Raw genomic sequence first — 20,837 nt, 5'->3', positions numbered from 1 at the left:
ACCAGCGTCTGTATCACGGACACATGCATCATGGTGGGTGCCAGGGCCAGGAGAAAGGGCCGGGACCACCAAGAGCACACTGACAGCCGCAGGTCCCCTGGTTATTGGCAGATACACTGTGGGTTCTCCCAACAGGTGCACACATAGCCAGTGAAGGGAGTCAGCCTGGTGGCATGCAGGGGAACAACTGGTGGGTGAGCCCATGGTGCAGACCCTAACCCCATCCCTAACCCTAACCCTAACCCATAACACTAACTGACACAACTGACTGTGACATTTAGCAGCTGTTTAACTTCGGGTATGTTATTTAGTCTCTTTGAGTCTCAGGACTCTCATCTATAAAATGGAGTTTGTAGGGGAATTAGTTATAGTGTACACAGCCTGTCATTAGAGACCCAGATGGCTCTTTTTCTCGCTAAGCCAACTCAAAGCTGAGAAGAGGGGCGGGCAGAGGTGAATGAGATGATGGGTCTGTTCAGAGACCTGTCCACCTGAAAAATCTGTCGAAGATCACATTTATGAAAGATTAGGGAGAAGGAAGGCTGTCTGCACCTCAGAAGGAAAGCGCTGTTAGGACAAAGCACATCAAAAGATGTAACGCCCACCTATGCTGATTCTGGTTTTTTTAGTCCTTTGCTCCGATCAATCTGAATTTAAATGCATGTGTTGATTTTTGATGGAAGCAGAATAAATGATTTCCTGGTGGGTTGAGAGACAGTTACAGGAGGTCAACATCCCAGGGTTTGAATATGCGCCCCCGATTTCCCTTGGCTGTGGAAAGGCACTGGTGACATACCCTGTGTACAAATGGCTTCCTAGCCTGAGAGACGAGGCTTCCGGCGGACAGTGATGTCAGCACCTTGATGGAGGTCGGAACTTGAGCCAGCAAAATCAAATGACAATAGCCCAGCGGCCACATCTATTCATCTCCGCAATCCTGCCGAGCTGAGAAAAAAAAGTCAAGAAATTGAATTTTTAAAAGGAGATATTTGTTAGCATATCTTAAATTCTGTTGCAAGGCTAATGCTGAAGGTTAATTTCACTTGGAAATGAATGAGTGTGAGAATTTGACAGCACTGACAGGTGAAAGGTTAGTGTTTTGGGCTCCCATCTGGGCTGCATGCTGTCCTTTCACTCTTTGAAAGTATTGGGTTTTAGGCTCTCCTGGTAGCAACTGACATTCACCTCCAACCAGAATGCCTGATTCCAGAAGCTGCGAGTTGTCTCATGGACTAAACCATAAGGAAGAATTAACACACAATTAGAGCTTTATTTATATCTCTAACTGCCAAAACTCTGTATTCATTTGTTCCATTTATTAAGCACCAGGATATTCTTTTTCTTAAAGGAACTCATAACTTAGTGGATGAAGCAATTGACGGAGAAGCCGCGGTCTGAGGGCTGCTGGGTTGGGGGAGGAGGGCGATGGAGGACAAGAGAACAGTAGTCATGGACCTGACCTCTTGGTTCCCCTGTGGCAGGGGTTGCCCTGGTTTCTCCTGAGCCACTGTTGCTGGGACCCCCTGAGGGGCAGGGTGATGCCTATGGCTACTTTTTGGTATCCACGTGGCCTCTCTATCTGTTTTGCTGCCAAAGCCCCCAAGATGGCTCCCTTCCTCACCTTAGAAGCAATGACCAAAGTAGCCCAGCTGGCAGCTTTATCTCCTGTCACCCGTCAAGTGATGTTACTGACAAACTCCTGCCAAGATGCAGCCTTTCCCAATTCCTTAGTGAGGGCTACTTGCTTTTCAGAACTATTTCTCGCTCCTGGTCATGGCAGAAAGAAGAAAATAAGTAACAAAACCTGTTCCAGGTGTACATAACAGTCTTCTGCTTCTTGCATCCAGGAGTTGAGGAAGCAAGGGACTTTTGAGTTTGGGTCATTACAGCTTCTGCTTTGGGGCAACTACCGGGCCATCTTTCCGGGGCAGGCAGGGGACTGAATCAGGCGGCCTAGCTCCTTGCACAAAAGCAGAGAAGCACTGTACTTCAACTGTGGCCAACTCCGGAGCCTGCTCAGTGTGGGTGTGGGGGTGAGGAAAGTGGATCCCAGCAGGTAAGAAACTGTGGGCTCCCTTCCAACAGTAAAGCACGTGTTTATACCTCACACCATCAGCCAACAAACAAGTTCTGAGCACTACTATTTATCAAGCTTTGTGCTAGACAGAAGCTGGGGCAATTCATTCCTTTATTCGATAAATATTTATTCAACACCTACTCAATGAGTGAAAATGACAGTGTCCCTGCCGACTGTGCACCTAGTTTAATCTTTGAACTTCCATCATGCTGGAAACTCCTTTCACACTTACATTCCCCCAGACCCCTCTTCAGAGTTCTTGAGTCATATGTGGACGTGTGTTTCTGAGCCTTTGGTCATCATGCAAGATGATTCTGACCCCACAAGTCCCTCATAAATATTTTTGTGTAAAAAAATATTTTTAGGCATTTTATCCTCTTCCTAAATTTTTGTACTATTCAAAATATCTCTTTTCATGTAGTTTGGCCATATGTGTGATGCTAGTCATAGAAGATGACTATAACCCTGGAAATAATAAAGTAAACTAAGGGACTTAAATCATTTTTCAAGGAAGAGGAGACAAAAACACACATATGGTAACTTGTTCAAAGATTCCCACAGCCCTTAAATGCAGCATCATGCAGTGCTGATTTAACATGTTTGTCAGGATGAGCTACAGTTGCTGCTGTAACAAACATCCCTAAATCTCAGCAGCTTAATAGAGTGAAAGCTTAGTGCTAATGATTAAACTCTAACTATCATAGTTATTTTGAAAATCATCCAGAAAAAAATTTACCCACCGTTGTTGGCAGGGAAAACTTCTGGGTATTGTCAGAGATTACCAAAAAAAGCATATGAACTTGCTATTTCTTAAAGCCCTGAAAAATAAAAGAGGTTATTTTAAGGTTCCTGCCTAGCAGTTCACCTTCCTGCTGGTAGAATGACAGTCGTTCTTCTGCTCCACAGGTTCTCTGTGTGTTTATTTCTTTCTTATTTACATGTGTGTCTAGTGTTTACAAATCGTGAAACAAACAATGTTCAACACTTGTTCCAGACCTGAATGCTAATCCCAGCTCGGCTGCTCTGACCATCCAGGGTGACTGGGGGTTTCTTGTGTCCATGCCCAGACTGTCCTCGTCCCTGCAGCCCACACCACCTGCTGTTCACTAGTCCAGCCGTGCGGGCTGCCAATGGCTTAATGCTGACAGCATCTTGACTCATATGTATACCACGTAGTTTTGTTTCTTCCCACAGGAATGGGCTTCTTCAATGGATGCCTGTGGAAGCCCACTCTCATGTGGATTTAATTGCAGGGGAGGTAGGACCTCTGGGGGAACTCTTAATCAATGGGAGATGGAAACCAATGGATAAATGCTCCTACTTCTTGTGCTTTGGTGGAAAATTCTGGGAGGCATTCATATATGCTCTTCGGTAGGTTGTGGCGGCACTGAGCTCCTGTTGCCCACAGCAGCAAACTTACTGAGCACTCTGTGGACTTTTTACTCCCTTCCCTCACTTCCCCTGCATCCTCTCCCTTTTACTGGTATCATCTCACAAATCAACCACCTACTCACAAATCTGAGTTTTAGACTGCTACATCTAACCCCATGTCCCCAAGTATTCTTATTTTCTTGCCTAGCACTCCTGTATTCCAGTCCCTCCTTCTAACTTGACCTCACTGTTATGGCCATAAGTTGAATATAGCTCTGTTTTCAGGTTACTCCAACTCAGGACGCTGTTTTCTCAAAAACGTTGCCCCACTGTTTTAAAGAATGTCTGCATATCAAGTGGCATAAACCCATACTCATCCTTACAGTCATCCCACTGCATTTGAGTCAGGGTGTCTTCATGTTTCTTGGAGGCCTGTGGACAAAACTGGCCTCACCCTGAAGGAAAATCCTTAGATAAACAAGTATATTAGCTCCCATTCGGCAGTAATCTCCTTATAAGAAAATATGTTGTTGTGGGTTTTTTTTTTTTTTTTGTCAATTTTACCCATTATGAAAATTATGGCAGGGGAATGTGGTTAATCCAAGATCCCAGAGAATAAAGGCAGAAACCATGGAAGCAACTCCCAGGAAATAGGACTGGGCCCTAATCAAGGGACTGGCTACATGGGGCCTGGGGACTGCTGCATGCTCCTTGTTTTCCCCTCTCTGAATGGAATTATCCACACTGATCATTTTTCACTTGTTTCACTATTGTGTGTGTGGGGTCTGTGGGCAGTTTTCCTCAATGGTTTACAAGTGTTCAGATCAAGAAGAATGGTCCTCAAAGAGTTATACTCACAGAAGTGCACCTGAGGAGGCTGATCTGCAGCCGGTCCTGGCGACAAGCTCCTGGACTTCAAGCCTGAGTATGATGCCATAAAGGAGAAATTTTGGAATGGGTAGAGTCTATTTTGTGCATATAAAGAATGTAAATTTTTGCAACCAGAGGGTTGACTGTGTCAGAGTTTAATTTCCAAAGATGGCCATAAGGATGTCTTCCATCCGAGATAATCTTGAACCTTTCCATTTCCACATCAAGAAGTGAAGTCTAGTTCTCACCCCTTGGATCCAGAAGGACTGTGGCTTACTTATAATCAACAGAATGTGGCAGGACTGATGCCACGTGACTTTGATGCTTGGACATGACAGGGTGATTTGAACTGCTCGACAGGTACAGAGTTTACTTCTGGGTAACGTAAATGTTTTGCAATTGGAGTAGTGGCTACACAACATTGTGATTGTACGGTCAATGGATCACTCACTTACAAATAATTGATTTTGGTGGGAGTGCTAGAGCGCATGCTTAGCATGCACAAGGTCCTGGGTTCAATCCCCAGTACCTCCTCTAAAAACAAACAAATAAGTAAACTTAATTACCCCTCTAAGAAAATTTTAAAAAAAGAAAGAATAAAATTTTAAAAATTAAAAGAAAGTTAATTTTATGTTACACAATTTTCACTTCAACTGAAAACAGTAATTTTTTAAAAGATGATTTAGCTCCCACTTATTGAAGCTAGAGCCCTCATGCATGGAATTCTGAGTCATCAGTTTAGAAATATGACTTTCCCGAGGCCGTGGTGTGGTGAGGATGTCCAGACCTCATGAAGAGCCACATGTAGGTTCTCCCTTGCAGGCCCAGCCCTGCAATGCCAGGGAATATGCTTCTGGATGATTCTAGCATGTAGATCGGCCACTGGAGTCTGCTCAGTGGAGACTGGACATTGGAGAGCAGAAAAGAGTCATTCCTCTGTGCCCTTCCTAATTTACAGCCCTAGAGAATCTGTGAGCAAACTAAAATGGTTGTTTTAAACCACTAAGTTTCAGGGCAATTCGTTAAGCAGCAGGAGTAACCAAACCCTCTTTTGGCCTCCGTAGCCCCCTGTGCCTCCCATCATCTTCTGCCCCATCACCCACCTCCCAAGGCCGCAGCCTTTATTCAGAGCCCATCAGCACAGGAGGGAGAAGCAGGCGCCCCAGCGAGGGCAAGGGGCTGCCTCAGGGCCCGCAGCAAACCCCCAACCACTCCCAGGGCTCTACAGGCTCTGAACTCCAGCCCGGTCCAACGTGCCTGCACCTGAGGGCCAGCTGGCCAGGGGCGAGCGGTGGCTCCTTGTGGCTTTCATGCCCTTTGTTTGCTGATGTTGAATTTTGCATCATAATTTCTATATTGTCCCTGAGTATTAGCACTATAATTTATTCATTTTTTTCTATGTCTGTGCCAAGAAGCCCAGGCTGTGGGCCTGCCCCCTTGCCCCGGAGGCCTTGCCAGCCTGCCAGCTTGTGGGAACACCTTGTACCTGAGCTTACAGGTACCAGTAGAGAGTCTCTATTTAAAAGAAAATCATTAATCGTTATGCACTTTAAATTAGGGCCCTGATTCTGGATTTTTTTTTAAAGAAATGTTTTATTTAGGTAAATCCAAAAGGTAGGACTACTGATAGGAAATAAGCAAAGCCCAAATCAAGTCATGATACCGTGAATTCACTCCCTGAACAGAACCAAAATTCTTAAACATCACCAAAATAGCTCCAGTAAAGTAAAGTAGATTAACATTTCTTACTGTGAGAAAACAACACAGTAAGTTAGGTTCATATAACGATCCATGCTCCATAAAGTCTCAGAAACACCCAGGTGTATTCTGGTTTGGATATGAAAGAAGGGACCATATCTAGCTAGTGTTGGTATGCAAGCAAATGAGGTGTGTGGCAAATGAAAACAAACAAAAAGGCATTAATCAGGATCATTAATCATTAATCCATAGAAGCCACTCATTTTAATTTCACTGGAGAAACTTAACATTGTCCAGAAAGGCACACCTATTCAAACTGGCTGCTAAAATGTGTATCTCTAACTCTCTTTCAATGCATTTTGACCATTTCCGCTTCTATGTCATAGATGAATACAAGGAAAACAATTGCATTGTGTTTTAGGATATTTGTTATAATAAGGTACCAACCTTCACAGTACCATTTGTTTTGTGACTGAAAAATATTGCAGCCATATCAGCAAACACAGGATGCTGCAGCCATGAAGTCATCAGTTGCTACCACCTCCCCGCTGACAGCGAGCAGAGGGAACTCAGGATGCAGACAAGCAGGCAGCCCGGCCTCTGCCACCACCCCCAATGGTGTCTCCTGAGAGAACTCAGGATGTGCAAAAACAGGATACTTGCCCTAGATAGCAAGGTGCACATCAAAGGAATGATTTCAACGAGCTCAGACCTCTGCACCTTCTCATACATAGAAAAGCACTAGATTCCTTAACTTGAGAGATCTGGTTGTCTTTATTTAAGAGCAATCCTTTGATGTTCTGACTACCTGGTCTTTGTTGTAAAAGCTCACATCTCCTGGCTTCTACCTTGCCACTTTGGAACAGCCTCTTAGGGTGATCTGAGATGCTGCGTCCCAGGCTTGAGTCCTAAGAAAATCTGCCAAATAAAACATAACTCTCAAGTTTTAGGTTATGCATTTTATTTCAGTTGACAGTTATGTAATATGACTTTGACTCAGTTGTACAAAACTGCGTCTTTCTCCTTGAGCCACATTTTGATCTGGACCATGTCTCTTGCCAACATCTCCTCCCCTAGCATCGTCTTTTCAAAATGTGAGAAGACCGTCTCTGCCCAAGAATACCAGACATAACCTTGCCGCACGAGAGCAGCAGAGCTGAGCAGGGCCCACCAGCTAGGGTAAGTGCTGTGGGATTTGGTGGGCTGGTGGGCAGGTGGTAAGGGAATTTATCAGAGACAAAGGATGAAAATAAGAAAAGAGTTTGTTGGGTGTACTGTCATTGACAACAGTGGGCAGACAGACAAGAGGTGCCTATGTGAGCTCTGAGGGTCAGATCTTTTATTAGGGAGGGCAACTTTTAGCTCCCTGTGCTTATGTGTCATTGGGCCCAAAGGGGGTCACAGAGTGTGTGATCAACTTGTACACAATTCTCTGGTTCATGTTGAGATGAAAGGCAGGGGGTCAAGAAAGGGAGAAAGGGTAGGGCTAAGGATTTTGGTAGGGGGTTGTGATCGGTCCTGGTGGTCAGGCTTCTGGGGGCATTGTACAGATGATCATTATCTCAGCTAAGGCAGGTATGTATTAGAAAAGGAATGTTCTTTGTTACCTTTAAAGGGCAGTGTCCAGGTCCCTGAGGGGTCTTGGGGCAGGACTCTGCCAGATGTCTGTGGACCCCACAATAAGGAAGATGGCAAGCCATCAGATGCTGACAAGTAGGTTTTATCCTTCCTTCCCACTCAGGCCAAGTCTCCTATCTCCCTTGGATCTCCCTCCTGAGCAGAATCCCCCAAGTATTACATCAGTACGTGAAGGACCCATGACCCAAAGTCATTAGTCTTTCAACTAATATTTCTCCATTCTAGTCCTTGCTTGTCTCTTAACCTTATTACACTAATCACAAGTTGAACAGAGAGAATAATGTGAGAACAAGTCCGCAGTTTAAATTATAGCCCTGATTCTGGAATTCACAAATAAAAAACTGGAGTTGTAGGAAAGTAAAGATTCTAACCCTGAACAGCAAAGCCACGCTCGGAGTCCGGCCATCTAGTATTCTATTGACGTCCAATCAAGGAAGAAGCAGGCAGACTGAGCAGTTTCAGGACCAGGAAGAAAGCAAGATGGAAGGAGGTACACTTTTGGAGGGAAATAAAGCAAGATGGAAGACCTTTTGTCAAATGCTGACTTCGTATCAATGATTACTGACGTTATTCGTTCAGCCATATAACAAGTGTTTATTTGAGAGTTTTCTCTAAGTCTGGCACCTACTTATATAAGTATTATTCCTGAAGAATTGGGGCCAGAGATTCGTCAAGTAATTCTCTCAGGGTCCACAGGATTTGAACTCAGAAATATATACTTCGAAGCTCGTACTCCTTTTCTTTATGACAAAGTGTAAGGGGAAATAAAAGAATATAACTGGGAGACAAGAAAGAGGATGAAAGGAAAACTCCGCTACTGAAAAATGATCCAGCCCCATAATACCCTGACTGCCAAACAAAACCTTTGTGATTGATGTTTTATTGGTCAACAGTGTTTCAACATAATTTTCAGACATCAAGTTTTTACAGATAATAAGTATTTTTAAATTCACAATACTCATTACATTTAGACAAAGATATTTAATTCAAAATCTGAAAAATTGTAAATTTAAGGCCTCCCAAATTCAGAAAAATGGTACATGAAGAACAGTGTTGACAGGAAGAGCCCCGTAAGAAATTAATAGTTGCATCATTCTCTTGATACTTAATCACATGCTAACAAGTTACTGGTTTATGCCTTGTCTTGAGAACTGTTAGGTTATTCGGAAGCAATGTCATGTCTCATTCTTCATGGTTGAATTGTAATCCCATTATACATGTGGAATTTCTGTACAAATTGGACATTGGACATACACCGATTGTATTTAAGAAAAATGGTTTCCTCTATGTTCTATAGGCTGAACCACGGATAAACATATTCTATGAATTCAAAATTCAACCACTGTGAGAGGTTTTCTAGCATAAATCACTATTTCTCCTCTGGAAACAATAAACCATCATTAAAACATCTTTACTATTATTAATTTTGAAAAGGTATGTGGTTATGCGTTTTTAAACATTATTTAATTATATACGCTGATTTTTATAGGTGAAATGATTTGATGTCTACAACTGTCTTCAATATAACGTGGGAGCATTAAGAAAGTATGACAGGTCACTGCTTGATAGTTGATAAACTAAGTGAAATACAGACATTTATCATTTCATTCTTTCTACTTTTATATATAATAAAAGATTTTTTAATAAAAAGTTACAGCACTGGAAGTAATATTGAGACCATTTTTCTGCCTACCTAAATGGTAAAAAATCTATCACCATGTTTGGGCACCAGCTTCTTCTCTAAGGAAATATTAAACACACTTTCCAGCTCTTTTTCTATTTCTTCCTCATTCAGTGTCTTAAACTCCACCAAATCCACGTTGTCCTTATAATTGAATATCCTGTAGGTGAGGGTGGAGCCCACTAGACAGCGAACCCCTTCTGGGGTCTGCAAGGAACAAAATGACTTGCTTGTAAACACAGATGCTGGAGATTCCTGAAGGAATACATTCACAGATTCAAAATCTTCAATTGTTCGAGGTTCAAGAGTGAAGGAGTAGATTTTCCGATATGCGTTCTTTTCCAGAAGATCAGAATTCAGAAATTCTTCATTCGGGATGTACTGCTCTCTTCTGATTTGGTCCAGGTACCAGATTCCTCCTTCTTCTGTAAGGCGGAAGATACAAGGCACCTGAGGCTGATCCTTTCCAGAAATTAACTCTAGAGGCTGCCACATCTGGTAAGAGCGTCCAAACCCAGCATCAGCTATGTAGTTCCTGCCATCGATGGTCACCTTCAGCAGGAGATGAATCATGGCCTTGCTGTATTTGTTGGCTATACTGTTGTACACATACCCTCCTAACATTGTGGTCTCAAAGCCAATGGTGGTGAGAGCCCAGTACAGAAGATGATTGACCTGGAGGCACCAGCCCCCCCTTTTCCTCCTCACAATTTGATCAAAAATGGCCTCCAAATCCAATTCCATGGCTTCCCCACAATGGATGTTAAGGTTCTCAAAGGGAACGGCTTGAAGCTGGTGCTGAAGAATGTCAGTTAATGTTTCCAAGTCCAATTTGTTCCTAGGGTTCTTGTAACCAATTCTTTCAAAATACGCTTCAATGTTCATGATTCCCTAAAGCAAGGGAAGCAAAACAAATATATTACTTTTGTACATAGTTATCTTTGATTAGCCTACTTATAGCAAATGCTTTTTAAAAATGTACATATAAACAGTGGTTATAAATATTTATAACCATAAACGTTTCTGGTGTGCTTTTGCTGCGTTAATCACCTTCGTGTGCATTAGTTCACGTAATGATGTCAGTAACCCTTTTTAAGAAAAGTATTATCATTTTTCCCATGTTGTAAGCCTGAGAAGTTAGAAATTCATACTATATGATGAGTGAAATGATAAACAGCTTACATGTGGTTTTCTTGGTGATGAATGAAAAGACATTCATAGTGGTATCAACTAGAATAGAGTTTATAAAGAGTTCCTAATATAAAGAGGAAAGTTATGTAATAGAGGACATTATATTCATGGAACTCGACCCACTCAATTTCCCCTTTAGCTGAACCTTACCCAAAGTTCTTCAAAGTTTTATATTCATTCACATGCAGATTTATTGATTTATTCAATAAATAGTTCACTAAAAATCTACTGTGAATATACTACTGACCTAGTAATTGCTTGCCTGCAAAAATCTCACATTTTAGTGGGGGCTGCTATGACACAGAGAGTGAATCAAATAAATAAATAAAACATACAATTTCTTAGATTGTGAAAAGGGCTCTGGGGAAAATAAAGCCAAGAAGGAAGGTAAGATGTGCCCAGAGAGATCTTGAATTTCAAGTAAGCGGGTGAGAGGAAGCCTGGCGATGGCTCTAAGGATGTGAGAGAAAAGAGCCACGCCCCTACGTGTGGGGAGGATCATTCAGGAAGTAAAAAAACAAAAATGAATAAAAGCCTTCAAGTGGAAGCTGCCTAGAGTAAGGAAATAATGTTAAAGAAGTCAGGATGGCAGGGACACAGGGAGTGAGAGGGAGCATGGATTGACATGAGACGTGGCCTTTTGGCTTTTCCTCTGAGATGAGAAGTCACCGTGAGAAAGGCAGTAGGGGAAGGCAGTAGATTGGGCCAAGTGCACCGTTATCAAACCGGTATGTCTGGCTTATGCAGAGTGGGCTGTACACACTGAGCTGAACGGACAGACACGTGACCCAGCTAGGACCACTTCAAAGCACATTTGCTCTAGGAGCACTGCCTTGCTCGTGGATGGCATGTGGCCCAAGTCGGGTCAGTAAGACTCTACTGAGGGACTTTTGACGAAGCCTAAGCAGATGCTTCTGCTGTAGGGCCAGAAGCTGGTAGGATATTTGCTCAAAGCAACTGGGAGAACTTGTTGAAGAAGAATACCAACCAAGAATTTATCTCATGCCATTTGCAGCAACGTGGATGGACCTAGAGTCTACCATACGAAGTGAAGTAAGTCAGAGAAAGAAAGACAAGTACCATGTGATACGACTTATATTGGGAATCTAAAAAATGATACCAATGAACTTATTTACAAAACAGAAACAGATTCACAGACACAGAAAATGAACTTAACCATTGTAAGAGAGGAAAGTGGTGGGGAGGGATCAGCTTAGGAGTTTGGGATCAGCAGATGCAAACTACTACATATGAAAGAGATAAACAACAAGGTCCTGCCGGATAGCACAGGGAACTGTATTCAATATCATGTAATAAACCATAATAGGAAAGAATATGAAAAAAGACACTTATATGTGACTGAATCACTTTGCTGTGCACCAGAAACTAACACAACATTGTAAATCAATTAGACTTCAATATCGAAGTTTTAAAAAATTTGTAGAACATCTGTACAGTGGAAAAACCTGAAGCCATAAAGGGAAAAAAAGAATTTATTGAGTTGAGGAATAAAAGCAAGAGAAGGAAAGATGAGAAAAGACCTCAATTAAGGAGTTTTTGACATGCTGATGAGCCAAAAAAAGAAAAAATAAGTTCTTATTTTGTAAAATCCCACATGGAATAGGTTAGGTTTCTGTCCCCTGCTACCAGAGTGCGAACCCAGTATGAACACTGATTGTAACAGTGTTGCCCTGGGACACTGGTAAGAGGACATGGCCTGAGGTGACAGGTTACGCAGGGCCCTGCCCGTAGGTCAGTGGTGATAAGCTATGTGTTTCTGTTGTCTTTCTTCTGTCATTTCTTTTGGATTCTCTTATTTCTCTTTTTTGACCAGCTATTCTCTCCATTTTGCATGTGTTCCACCTTTCTCTATTCTTGATGTGTGCAATGTGATTTTCCCCAATCATCTATTAAGTTTATTTCTTCTCATCTTGACATGCATCAGTGTCCTTTCTCAACTTCTGCACAAGCCCCAACCTCTACCACTCAGACACAGAAAGAACAACTGGCATTCAGCCGGACCACGTCAGAGTTTCTTCCACCTCTACGTCCGGAAGCAGTGCTGGGTAAACATGGAGGTGGGTGATGTGAAACGGAAGACATCTGGTTTGGATGTGTCTGACTATTTAAAACACTTTTTTTCACCTGTTACCAGATAGTTTTCATCTTTTGAGACCATTCTTGCAAAGCAGTACACAGACACCAAGACTAACTGCTTTGTGGCGCGGCCCAGCCTAAGGGGCATGATATTTTGTGCCTTCCCCTGGGTTTAATGGCAATAAGCTCAGCGTCTCTCTTTTCTCCCCTTGTTCCATTTTCTTTCAGATTCTTCTATTTTCTTTTTGACTTAGCTATCATTTCTGCATCTGTTCTTGATATCATAATGTTGATAACGGCATATTTCTCAACATTCAGACAAGCTCTAAGACCAACACCCAGGCACATAGAGAACAACCCTACACCTTCTCTGGTCCCAACCCAGAATCTGTAAGGAAGAGAGATGAAGTCATTTCAAAAAGATGGAATCAGCGGGGTTGGCCTGGCTCTTTGATGCTTAGTTAGAACATTATTCTTTCTACTAAGAAATTATTTTATGTTTCTTTTCAAATGTCATAATTTGTTTCCAACTGTTTTTCTTTTCTTTTTCTTCTTTCCCTTTTTTTTTTTTTTAAGATAGAATGCTGAGTTAGAATTTAGTAACTTCAGGCCAATTCAAAAGAAGCCAGGTTCTGTTAGTGACTTGGATGCAAACAACATCTTGTAACCAAATATGACTGGGGTATTCTGCTGTGATTCACAGTGAAATGTTGGAAAGACACAGAAAACAGTTGCCAGGAAAATACCTAACCGAAGACACAACTAGCCTTATATATTGATTTGTAGCATCACTGTGTAGGGATTTACCCTTGACTTTTAGCTTCACGTTTAATACAAGGGAACACTCAAGGGAGACAGAGAGAACAGACTTAGAGCATCTACTGAGAACTCTCAGAAAGGTACTTAATACCTTTCAAAGCAAATGGAAGTAGGTTGCTTTTCAGTTTCAATTCAGAAGTCTCAGAAACTTCCTCTTCTTGGACCAAGCTCTAGAAATAACAGAAGAGATAGTAACACATAAACTGTGACCTCTCTTGAAAATACAGTTTTGTGGGCCGTAAGTAATAGCAAGTGCCTAAAAATCACAAAAGACAAGGGGAAGGATGATGAATGGAGTGGGCATCTGAGTGTTAGAAAGTACAACCACAGGGGGTGGTGACAACACTGGTGGTCTCTGAATAGAAGAATCTTTTTTTTTTTTTTTGGTGTGTGTGTGTCGGGGAGGTAATTAGGTTGTTTGTTTGTTTGTTTGTTTTAAATGGAGGTAGTAGGGATTGAACCCAGGACCTTGTGCCTGCTAAGCACAGTCGACCGCTAAGCTCTACCCTCCCCCAGAAGGATCTCAAGAGTGCTAGTACCTGGCTCCAATCTCTCTCTCTCTCTCTCTCTGTTTCATTTCCCACCCTTTTCCTTCTCTTTTCTTTCCTCTGTCCCAGTAAAGGCCATGGCATTGCACTGCATTTAAACCACACCCCAGCCCCCACCCCAGGGCAAGTGGGCACCTGCTTGATTGCTGGATGGGAAAGGAGATGCTGGGCTAGCCCTGCTCAAAGGCCATTGGCCAGCGGGGCCTTAATGTACTCCAGCAATCCCTGCATCTCCTCCACAGATCTGAGTTCATGCCTGGAGTCAGGCAGGGGCTGTGGGGGCCACTGAGCAGGCCCAGGGAGCTGGACACAGCTGCTCAGCTGAAGACGGTAAAAGTCAAACAAAGGAAGTCTCTGGGACAGAAGAACTAGGGAGGGGAGAGCAAACTTCCCATGGAGGGAAGGAATGGAGTCCTCCATGTTGTGCCCGAGGAACTAAACTGAGGGTCCAGGGGAAGGGAGTGAAATGCTGGCAACACAATCAGGGCTACAAGCAACACAAGTGCACTTCTGCACAGGAGTGGAATTTCTGTACCTTCTGCCAGGATTGGAGAGATTTTTAAAAAATCGATGTGAAACTCACATGACCTAAAAGAAACCATTTGTTTTTTTTCCCCTTGATAAAAATAGATTTATAATCCAGATTATTTAAAAAACGCTGGTATAAGCTCAATGTTAGATATATGTAGGCACTTCAAAAAGACTTAAGAAGGGATTAAAATGACCCCAACCTCGGGGGGAGGGTGTAGCTCAAGTGGTGGAGAGTATGCTTGGCATGCCTGAGGTCCTGGGTTCAAACCCCGGTACCTCCTCTAAAAATAAATTAAACCCGATTACCTCCCCAGCCCCACCCCCGCCAAAATAAAATAATTAAATAACATGCTGATGAATAAATAAAATATTAAAATAAAATAAAATGACTCCAAAACCTGCCACCCAGAAAAACCACACTCAAACCTATTCGCACATTCTATCACTTGTAAGAATATTTTCTTATGTATACAAACATTTTATTTTTAGAACCAGGATAATCCTAATTGTAATCTGATTTTTTTTTTTTAAATCAACATTTACATGGTGAATCCCTTTCCATGTCTTTTCTATGAGTGTTGGAAAACTGCACAGTACTTTTTAGGTGTCATACACACTGTGCTCAGCATCCAGCAGAACATTGATACTAGCAGGTTCTTCATTGGATTATTCAGTGAATGTCTGTAATCCAGCTTGCCACGCCTGTGACTCTTCCTGAGCGGCGGACTCCTCTCTCTCCAGAAAGGGCAGCCGTTAGGCATCCACATTTTATACCATTTGTTCCCGTCTTTGCCTGATGGGTGAGAGGTACTGAGAGGTCCCAGCGAATCCACAGGCCAGCAGGGACCTAAGGTGTGGTCTCGTAAGCAAAGGATGAGCTAGCTACGGAGGTTCCATTTCTGAAGAATTTAAATTCAGAAATATTCAGAAGATGAGACAGCAGAGCAGAAGCAGAATTGAAAAGTTACAGTGCAGGAATGCAGAGGTCATAAAGGGCCAAATTTAGGGCAACATTCACCAAAAAGCACACACTGTGAGGTAAAGATAAGATACAGAGACAGAGGAAGCCAGTTGAAGGAATTCAAGGTTTCAGAATTTGTAGATACTGACAGGCATATGCAGAACAGATAAGATTATACTGTACAGCACAGGGAAATATATACAAGGTCTTGTGGTAGCTCACAGCAAAAAAGAATGCGACAATGAATATATGTATGTTCATGAATAACTGAAAAATTGTGCTCCACACTGGAATTTGACACAACGTTGCAAAATGACTATAACTCAATAAAAAAAATTTTTTAAAAAAAGAACAATTCTGATGGTCCCCCCTTTGGATCACGTCCCACTCACACTGAAGGTAGCTCACTTCTGCAAATGGCTTTTCTTGCTACAATTCTGTGAGATTCCATTTCCCTACTCCATGTATCTTTCCAATTCAAACCACTAATTCATCCACTTGGAGACTGACAGCTTGAGTTTCTGAAGCCTGAAGCCTGAAGCCTAAAGAATGTAAATAACATAGTTATGTTGATCATTTAGCCACAAGACTTACTTAAGTGTGTGGATTAAAATAAAGCACGGAAGGAAAGTGAACAATTCGTGTCCTGTAATACATTTACAACTTCGTGAGACTACCGCTGCTATCTAGTTCTAAAATATCTCCCTACTCGCCCCAAAATAAGATCCCGTACCTGCCACGCCCCATTTCCTCCAGCCCCCGTCAGCCCCCAGTCTCCTTCCTGACTCTATGAATTGGTTCCACTTCAGCTATTGTGAGCAGTGCTGCTGAGGACATCCGTGTCCCAGTACTGTTTACTCCCTGTTTCAATTCCCTGGGTGTATACCTAGGAATGGAATTGCCCAGTTGAATAGTAGAATTTTAAGAGGTGCTTCTGAGTGGCTTTTCTTCCTGTGTGCTGTGGTTTTCTCTTCCTCTATCTTCCTTTCCCTTCTGATATCTGTTTTTCTTTTTTGGGGGCTGGGGGGTGGTAATTACCTTTATTTACTTTTTTTTTTTTTTTTAAATAGAGGTACTGGGGATTGAACCCAGGACCTCCTGTATGCTAAGCAGGCACTCTACCAATTGAGCTATACCATCCCCCCTCCCCCCATCCCTTATTTCTTCTGGTGCCCAGGCTCACTGCAGGGGTCCGACAAGCCCCCCACACTCACCAGAGGCAAGCGGCCAGCCCAGGGATCTTCTGGATGAGAAACAGCTGGTTGCAGCCAGTGAGCTCCAGGCAGCAGGAAGTTCTGAATGGTTTTGGTTTCTTTTCTTTTCTTTCTTTCTATTTATTTATTTCTTTACCCTCCTGAGCAGAAACAGAAATTCAGATTTGTACCTGAAGATCCTCCTATTTTTAAAGTTGGCTCTGAACTTTTTAAACCTATGAAGAGCAAACAGAAGTGAGGCACTGGGTGGGATGCAGCGATATACACAGCTGACAGTTCACGACTTCCTGGTCAGTGAGAGGAGGTGGGGTCAGCTGTTTCGTGAAAGAGAAACTAACATGTGGCCCCGGGGAGGGCAAAGGTCAGTTTACCAAAGAAGAGCCAGCAGGCTGGTTGCTGTTACGTGGCCGCACCAGAGCAGGGGGGCAAAGCTCGGACTGGAGAGCCCACAGGGCTCCTCGCTCCTGGGGCTGTCTGCCTCCTCTGTCTCCTCTCTCCTGTGGAATTCGACACATCAGTGCTCAGGGCTGGTGTCCTCGGTCTGCCTGACAGGGAAAGAGCTGATCCTTGTCATTATGGCTCCGGGAGCCCCTCCCCAAGGGTCCTCCTATCATCGTCATGAGACTTCCCCCGAGAATTCCCTGACAACTTCTCAGGCAGCACAACCCAGCCTCACAGGGTGTTTGGGGTCATTAGAGAATTTCTGATCAGCTAATGCAGGAGGACCAAGAATGGTCATGAACTTGCTGCCTGCGGGACTGACGGTGCCCTGTGGGACACAGCTGGGGACAGAGAAGGTGGACATCACTGTTTCCATGATCCAAGAGGGAAATCCAGCCCCTGAAACTCACATTCTACACATTAGCTCTCTTTTCTACACTTTCATCCTCACAACCACCTTTTAAGTAAACTCTCTTCTTAGCTCTAGTTTGCTGAGGGGTAAACTGACTGTCAGAGCTGCTAAGCGACCTTCCCACGTCCTCACAGCTGGGATGTCACGTGGCTGAGACCCTAACCCAGAGAGTCTGAATCAGGGTCTGTTTTCTCCCCCATCACCCTGTACGGGACTTACAGCAGAAGGATTCACGCTGTGTGTCAGCCAAACTTCCTGAACTGGCTTACGGCCTGAAATTCAAGCCTACTCTCCCGGACTCACATTTGCAATAGGAAAAAAAAAAAAAAAAACCATCTCAAAGCATAAACAAGTCACTCACCGAGCTGCACTGGGGCCCACAACTAGGAACCAGGCTGACTGCCCTGCTGCCACTTCCGGGCCCAACCCGGGAACAGCCCTCAGGGCTCTGCAAACGGCTCCACCCCCAGAATCTAGTTAGAACCCCCAGGGAGCTCTGGGAGATGTAGTTGTTGGGACTTGGGCTGTCCTGGTGCACGTCTCATTCAGATGTACTCAATTGAAAGAGTGGAGAGTAATCACCTGCGGAGCCCTGGTCCCAGGCTGTGATGGGCGGGACCTTGCATTCCACACAGCTCCCGCTCTTAGGGGACATCAAGTCAGATGTCCTATGTGTGACCCCAGAGGTGAGGGTTTTGAGGGGATCCAGGGAAACCAGATGCATTGACCTAGAGGAGCAGAGGGACATGGGTGTGTCTTAAGTCACTCCCCCAGGTTACGACCATCTTTCTTTCTGAATTTCCATGAGGCCCCTCGGCTTCTATTTCTCTTCCTTTCCTCCCCGACCTGCAGTCCCGTTCACCACTCACGCCACCTAGAGGCACTGTGTGATGTGTTCAAGTCATGTCCATGGATGAGTGTGATATATATAAACTGGTTTGCTTTCTGCTCATGTTTTTAATTTATTTTGATGTTATTGGTCAGTTACTCTGGCTGTTTCTAATGCACTTCCCTCTACAGTTTATTTCCAAAACTGCCTACATGACACAAGTGTTGCCTCGTGCTCCCCCTTTGGCACTAACAGTTCTAGTCCGTGCCCCCGGTGTCTCACTGTATGGACTTGAGAGTCTCCACCAAAGGCTGTCTCTTGGCCTGTGCTTGGGCAGGCCAGACGGGCCGGCAACTAATGGCCCTGGAACAGCCCTCAGCCTGGCAAGAGAGGAGCGGGAACATCCGTACGCAGTGTTCCACTTGCTCAGGTGGGACTACTCTGGCGTCATGGGCAGCAGTGTCTCCCTGTGTTCTCCAGTGACAGGAAGCTTCCATTCTCCCCAAAGGGACCTGCCAATCACGCATCCTTCCCTGACTCTCCAAGAGCTCCTGCCTCACTCTCCCACGTCCACAGTGGTGCTTCCTTAAATCATCTCCCGAGTAAGCTACTGAAGGCAAATCCCCATCTCAGGGGCTGGTTTTAGACGAAACCACCCTGAGATGGCTTAACTTTAACTTACCAGTACCACCGGTAAAGGACCCAGGCTGCTTTCAGCTCCTGGTTACTACAAACACCACCGTGATGAGCACTTTCCTACAGGCGCCCTGTAGGCGGGCGGGAGAGCTTTGCTTGGATATACACCAGGAGTGGACCGTGCTGGGGGACAGGGCACACGTATACTTAATTTCACAGAGCAGTGTTGTCCTCCTGTGTGGAAAGTTTCCTGCTGTCCTGACATCCTGGTTGATACTTCTGGTTAGCAACCTTCAGATGTCTGCCAATGTGTCTAAGGCCATGGCTCAGTGTGGTTTTAATTTGCACGTCTCTGATTCCTGGTGAGGCTGAGCAGCGTTTCATAGTCTCATTGAACCTCCGGGCTTGCTGTTTGTGAATTAAATGGCAAGGCACTGAGGAAGCATGCCTCTGCCTTTGCAGCCAGGGCTCAGCAGGGAAGGATGGACAGCAAAGAGATCTTGCTAGAAAACGTATTGCCGGGGAAGGATATGATCTCTGAATGCAGGTCTGGGGCTGGGTCGTTTTGGCAGAAAGTGGGAGAGGGAGTGTCCGGTGGGGAAGGGCTGTCATCCCCTGATGCTGGGAAATCTGACACCTGGAATTAAAATCCAGATGGCAAGTTTATCATTCTGAGACTGCTTCTGTCATTCTAGCCGAAGTAACAGAGGCCCTTGAGGGTCTCCAGCAGGAACTGTTAGAGACACCTGGAGTAGGGGAGGCCTGTGGTTAAGGGGGCGTGAGACCTGAGTCCTGGATCCTGGTGACGGAGGGCAGGAACACCTGAGGATGCAGGGCCGGGACGTCAGTGGGCTTGAGAAGTTTTTCCAGCTTCCTGCGGAGTGGCCACCCAGACTGTCAAGCCAGATTCTGACTGCTTCCGAGACTGTCCATGTGGAAGGAGAGCAGAAACGGGAAATCCTTGAACTGTCACTGGGCAGTCTCCTCACCATAGAAGGCACAGAGGTACAAGCTGGTCTAGGAGTAGTAATAGTGATAACATGAATCTAAAATCCCTCTTTTTTCCAGTATGAGTCATAAAAGTTGTAAGCATTCTGCATTAAAATACATATATATGCTAAACAGATTAGAATTAATTTGTATATTGTAAATATTCTAAATTATGGTAAATTGTTTTATTTCAAATATTAAAGCATGCTACAAAGGTTTTTATTTCATTGCTAATAAAAGAACAAACTTACATTTTTGCAGATAGGAAAATTGAATTAAATTTCCCCTTCATGATGATGGAAGCCAATAACCTCTAATTTAAGATTTTTCGTTGGTGAATAAATCTATTTTAAATGTTGCTTGTCAAGACTTCCAGTTTCTGCAATAGGGTAAAAATTTGGAAGTCAGTTCTCCCATTCTCACTGTAAGTCAACACATTTGAAAATCAAACAGATCCGTTATGGTATCGAGGACATGAGGCAAAACATTGCCTCAAAAAGTGGAGAGACAGACAGGTGCCTATATAGAATCAGAGACTATTATGTGGAAGTTCTGGACTAGAAGCCCTTGCTAAAGCCAGTATTAGTAAGAATACTTAAAAAAAACCTTAAAAATTTTGGTGAATTCCTTGAAACTCGTTGCAGACTAGCTTGAAAGTTTAAAGCTCTAGATGGGGCGTGGGGAGTGCTCAGTCTCATGGAGGCCGCCACACTTTTGTGAGTTTTACCATCAAGAACCCAACCCAAGTTCTCACTGTGAAGACCAGAGAATAATGTCATGGGCTTCTGATAGAAGGAGGACAATGTCATTATTTTGAAATAAGCTCACAGCAT

At 43.8% G+C, this 20,837-nt stretch overlaps 1 protein-coding gene across 17 annotated transcripts; it reads right to left on the bottom strand.

Annotated features, from left to right (window-relative positions):
- Nucleotides 1-8,518: 8,518 nt before the first annotated feature.
- Nucleotides 8,519-18,017, bottom strand: LOC105071173 (arylamine N-acetyltransferase 1). Of its 17 annotated transcripts, XM_074353324.1 has the most exons (6): nt 17,769-17,904; nt 17,068-17,193; nt 16,697-16,836; nt 15,135-16,024; nt 13,534-13,612; nt 8,519-10,226 (listed from the first exon to the last, which is right to left on the bottom strand). In XM_074353324.1, the coding sequence occupies exon 6, from the start codon at nt 10,218-10,220 to the stop codon at nt 9,348-9,350; it is 873 nt and encodes a 290-aa protein (XP_074209425.1). In that variant the 5' UTR covers nt 10,221-10,226; nt 13,534-13,612; nt 15,135-16,024; nt 16,697-16,836; nt 17,068-17,193; nt 17,769-17,904; the 3' UTR covers nt 8,519-9,347. The 17 variants fall into 17 exon arrangements, with proteins under 17 accessions (XP_074209425.1, XP_074209427.1, XP_074209418.1 ...); XM_074353326.1 differs by lacking the exons at nt 17,068-17,193; nt 17,769-17,904 and adding an exon at nt 17,911-18,017; XM_074353317.1 differs by lacking the exon at nt 17,769-17,904 and adding an exon at nt 17,911-17,933 and having other exon boundaries at nt 16,697-17,193.
- Between the last annotated feature and the right edge of the window lie 2,820 nt (nt 18,018-20,837).

The sequence above is a fragment of the Camelus bactrianus genome, chromosome 26, assembly GCF_048773025.1.
Source record: "Camelus bactrianus isolate YW-2024 breed Bactrian camel chromosome 26, ASM4877302v1, whole genome shotgun sequence".
NCBI lineage: Eukaryota > Metazoa > Chordata > Mammalia > Artiodactyla > Camelidae > Camelus > Camelus bactrianus.
Note: the sequence above shows the minus strand (reverse complement) of the source record. Positions and strands in the feature narration are given on the sequence as shown.